This window comes from Lissotriton helveticus, chromosome 10 (genome assembly GCF_964261635.1).
Source record: "Lissotriton helveticus chromosome 10, aLisHel1.1, whole genome shotgun sequence".
NCBI classification, from domain to species: Eukaryota; Metazoa; Chordata; class Amphibia; order Caudata; family Salamandridae; genus Lissotriton; species Lissotriton helveticus.
In genome coordinates this window covers 58192907-58197497 of record NC_136071.1, presented here as the reverse complement: position 1 = coordinate 58197497, position 4591 = coordinate 58192907, and the positions used below count along the sequence as shown (strand labels likewise).

General features: G+C 40.6%; 1 protein-coding gene across 1 annotated transcript; it reads right to left on the bottom strand.

Annotated features, from left to right (window-relative positions):
- Window positions 1-3202: 3202 nt before the first annotated feature.
- On the bottom strand, window positions 3203-4141 carry LOC144783878 (olfactory receptor 1f45-like). Its single transcript, XM_078662622.1, has one exon. The coding sequence runs from the start codon at window positions 4139-4141 to the stop codon at window positions 3203-3205; it is 939 nt and encodes a 312-aa protein (XP_078518748.1).
- Window positions 4142-4591: the final 450 nt, after the last annotated feature.

The following is a 4591-nucleotide window of genomic DNA, read 5'->3' as shown; positions in this document are numbered from 1 at the left end:
ATATGTGCAAATACAATCAGCCATTTTAGAGAACTCTGCATTTAAAGAGGTGCTAGGGGTGGGCATGATGTCGTTAAAAGGTTAGCTTGGTTTGTCTGGAGTCTGTCGGGACTGAAAATTAAAAAGAAAATGTCCCTTCAATTGGCAGAGAGAGCTTTTTCTCCTACCAATGATCTTGGTACCAAATGTTGGGGACCAGTCCAGGGATACTGAGTAATCTGATAGGCAGGAAACAGCTCAGAAGAAAATGTTTCAGTCCTCTTTAAAGGACTTGAGGAATTGGTCCCTGTGTCCTGAAATGTTTTAATCATAGGGTATAAGTGGGCAGGGCAGGGGCATTCTGACCTGGTATTTATGGGGGTAGGGAGCCAGAGGAACCCCCCAAAGAGGCCAACATTTAAAATTTATTTCTTTTTACATGCTGAGAGTACTGTGGTTTTCTTGTGGGAAGGGTTATTAAACTTCACCTCCACGGTACCTTGGTACCGTTCTGGCTTCCTTTGAGGAAGGTAGTATTCTGGAAGCTTGAATTGTGTCATGGTACCATGGAAGTGAAGCTTGCATAAGGGCATCACTAGAACATCGCAGTACATGAAAAGAAATAAAGAAAGAAAGAAAGCAAAATTTGACTTGGGAACACATAAGGCATTGGGCACCTGTGGCAGGGTTGAGCTAGGGTCCTACGCAGGTGCCATGCCCTGTGGCCAGCCTCTTCTGAGCATGATTGCAGTTGGTGTGCAGTGGACCACATATGGTTGGGGTTAAACACAGGGCCTGGCCGCAAATTATGTCCTGCGGCCAATCTCCAACTGTGGAATGGGGAATTGAGGTGTTGGGCACAGGGCTCGGGAAGAGTTGACTAAATATAATTAAAACCACAGAAATTCTCAGAAACAAATAAGGTTAAAGTGATCTTAGAGTTAGGTACGGTACTAAGATCGTAAATTACAATAAATTCCCAGAAACTCCCTGATAAAAGCAGAGGTTAAATTGACTTTTTAGTTAGGAATGATAATAAGGTCCTGGCTTAAGTTAAAAAATATTGATTGAAAGAAAGAGATTAAACTGACATTATAGTTAGGTGTTGAAATAAGATACAAACTACTGGTTTGAAAAACCAAATAAATTGGAATCCACCTGTTAAAGGTAAGTGATCTAACAACAGTTTGTTTCACTCAATGACTCTATGTGATCTCATATATTACATCACTCATGACATGTTAAATTGCATAATTTATGACATTTGCAGCATTTGTTGTGCTATTTTTCTAGCATGAAATGTGTCCTCCTATCTAAATCGAAATAGGGACACACTGCGCACTAAATGGCAGGTTTAAAATGTGTCTAATTTTGTATAATGCTGCAGAATTTTGGATAATTATCCAAAAGAAGATTGCACAAATTTTGCATTCCTAGTTTTAACTCCCCTATTACTCTAGTAATAAAGGGAGTAGGCCTTAATATTGAACTTTTATTAATGTTTTGATAAAAACACATTCTTGTTAAGTGTAATAAACAAATGTGAAATGACTTCAATGATATATTTTATCAGATTGCTTTTTAAGAAACAGTTTAATTGAGGCAATAAAACATAAGCCTTTTATTTTCCTTTTCACACCCATTTTTAACATATGATCTCAATATCTGTTTACTTATTGTGGTTGTGTTCAGAGACATATCTGCCTTTTAGGACGGTTCAAATTTCTTTCGCTGTAAGACTGGTTTCCAATCTCTTTTGTCAGCCAAAAGCTCAGGGTTCATCGTGCAGGGGACATATGCGCAGCAAGCTGTTCCAATTCTTCATCAATTACTGTGAGCCTAAATAGACGCTATTCATCCAGCAGCATCAGTTTATGTCCCAAAGGTATATAATCCACCAATAGGTATACAATGTCAAGCATCAATGTGAATACTGAAAACCTATGCAGTTTCTATTAAATTGTTAGTATATATGGAACAGTGAATACTATATGAGTTGCCACATTGTTTGTACTGTGGATCTAACTGTATTTATAGTGCCTAGCTCTTAGGGGCAATTTAACACTTGATGAAAAATGTGGTAGTAAGTGCTGCAATCTGCAAGTCACAGGTGTTTAAAGGGACATTTACAAAACTACTAGAAGACACATTTTTAAGAGGCATTCTATAATTCCCAGAATACACATTTTAAGTTTGAAGCTGGTTGCAGGTTGAAGGAAAGATCAAGAAAAAGTCTCCCATTCTGAGGAACACCGCTTATTTTTCCCCTTCAAATTTAGAACCAACACAATTGGTGGAAAACCACATAAAGAGAAATGAAGGAGAAAGACAAAGAACCAAGAGCAAGGGAAAAAGCAGGAACCAGCTGGAGTGACATAAAGTGTATGGTGTGTCTGGTGGTAGATTAATGATGAATGAGGTGGAATCAAGACCACGCTTTGTTGGTATTCTACACAGCGACATTTACTACCACCGGCTGCAGACTTCTGAGCAAAAGATTTATCCCCCCACACTTATTAGTATAGAAATTAACTAGTAGATAAGGAGAAGAGTGGCAAAGAGTGAGGCCTTGAGTTATGAGTGATTGGCCTGGTTTCAAATGAGAGAGACGTTTTCCCTATAAGATGTGGGAAAAGAAAGAGACAGAGGGGCTTAATTACAAGCCCCTTGCACTGCTGGTGCATCACTTTTATTATGGGAAAAGTGATGCACTGGCAGCGCAAGGGGCTTGTAAACAAGCCCCGGAGTGTCTTCTGGTAATCTCCTTTTTTGAGGATCCCCACAATCATCTGGTTGATGCTGATACTGGAGTGGGTATGGTGTAAGACTGGTAGCATTTCATTAGTGACCTTGCAGAAAATGTACGGTGCCTTAAATTTGATGTATCTTGTTGCAAATGAAGAACCCTGAGTTTGTGAGCAATGTGGTCGTATTTCCTTTGGCACTTGGTTAGACAGAAGCTGCTCAGAAGGCACATTTGAGTGGGTAATTGTAGAATATAAGCTAGGCTATCGAACCATTTCAGTGTGTGAGCGGATAGTTTCTTGCTTCGTTGGAGTTAAGACTGATTGTCAAACAAAAGTTTTAATACTTCGTAGGAGAGTGATGTTAGAACCAATCAGATATTTTTAACTTTGAAATTGCCAGATGTCAAATTTCAAAGAGGGTCACTTATCTTTTGAAGGCCAATGGCATGTCCACTCCAATCATAAACAAAAATTTGTCATTTATTTTTGGAGGAAATTATTCTCTGTATTGTTTTCTTCAGTGCCTCCTTGACTTCCTGGTTCCTAAAGCTGTAGATGAATGGGTTTAACATGGGGGTTATTACAGAGTATACAGCACTTATAATCCCATCAGATGGCAACGCGTAGCTCAAAGAAGGTCGGAAATAAATGAAAATGGCTGTGCCATAAAAGAAAGAAACCACGGTCAGGTGGGACGAGCAGGTAGAGAATGCCCGCCACCTCCCTTTCCCAGAATGAATCTTCAGAATTGAGGAGATAATGATTACATAGGACACAAGTATGAACAGAAAAGGGCCCATAATGATCAGAGTACCTTCTGTAAATATAATAAGTTCATTGTTTGAGGTGTCACTGCAGGAAAGCTTGAGTAGTGCTGTCAAGTCACACAAGAAGTGGTGAATGTGGTTGTCAGCACAGAAGGACAAGTTTGAGATGGTGATGGTGTGCAGCAGGGAGTGCAAGGAGGCCACAAGCCAGGATCCAGCCACCAAAGCCTTGCATAGCCGGGGGTTCATCAACACAGTGTAGTGAAGGGGTCTGCAGATGGCCACCCAGCGGTCATAAGCCATCACAGCAAGAAGCAGGTCATCTGTGATACCCAAGATCGCAAAGAAGAACATCTGCGAGAAGCAAGCTGTGAATGAAATGGAACTCACCTCCATAAGGAGGTTTGCTAACAGTCTGGGGACAGTGACCGTGGAGAAACAGATATCAACAAAGGATAGATTGGAAATAAAGAAATACATAGGAGTATTCAGTTCTGGTTCACATCGAATGAGAATGATGATGAACATATTTCCTATCAGTGTCATCACGTAGATGATGAGAAAGAGCAAGAACATGCCTATAGACTTCTGTTGCTGGCGGCCGAACCCCAGGAGAATGAACACCATTGTCTGATTATTTGGTTCCATAGACAGAGTAGGTGGAGACTGGAAGAAAGAACACACAATCAGTACAGAACTTTAACTGTATCTGTGAGCGTATCAACACTTTAGCATTATTGTGCCTACACTCTAACTACTGGTATAATTCTTGGAAAAAGTAAAAAAAAAATTGTCTGTCCTTAACCCGTTTATTGCTTCGAACGTTCTGCGCCAGTGCTGAACGTCCGAAGAAACGGGTGCGGCCGCGTCGGCCAACGGACGTGTGCAGCACTGGCAAGGTAGTGCTCGCGATGACCGTTGACCGACGGCAGCACTCAAGGGGTTAATGTCTTACTGTACAATCACATCATCCTGAGAGTGCCGAAGGCTACAATTCAACTGAGTAAAGAGTAGCTCCTAAAGGGATTGTTTCAACAATCATTCTTTCTGAAAATGCACTTTCACGCTAGGAATTAAAGTTTCAACCTTAAACTAATT

Excerpts from the sequence above, each read along its gene's own strand:
- LOC144783878 (XM_078662622.1), bottom strand. The coding sequence starts at position 4,141 with ATGGAACCAAATAATCAGACAATGGTGTTCATTCTCCTGGGGTTCGGC.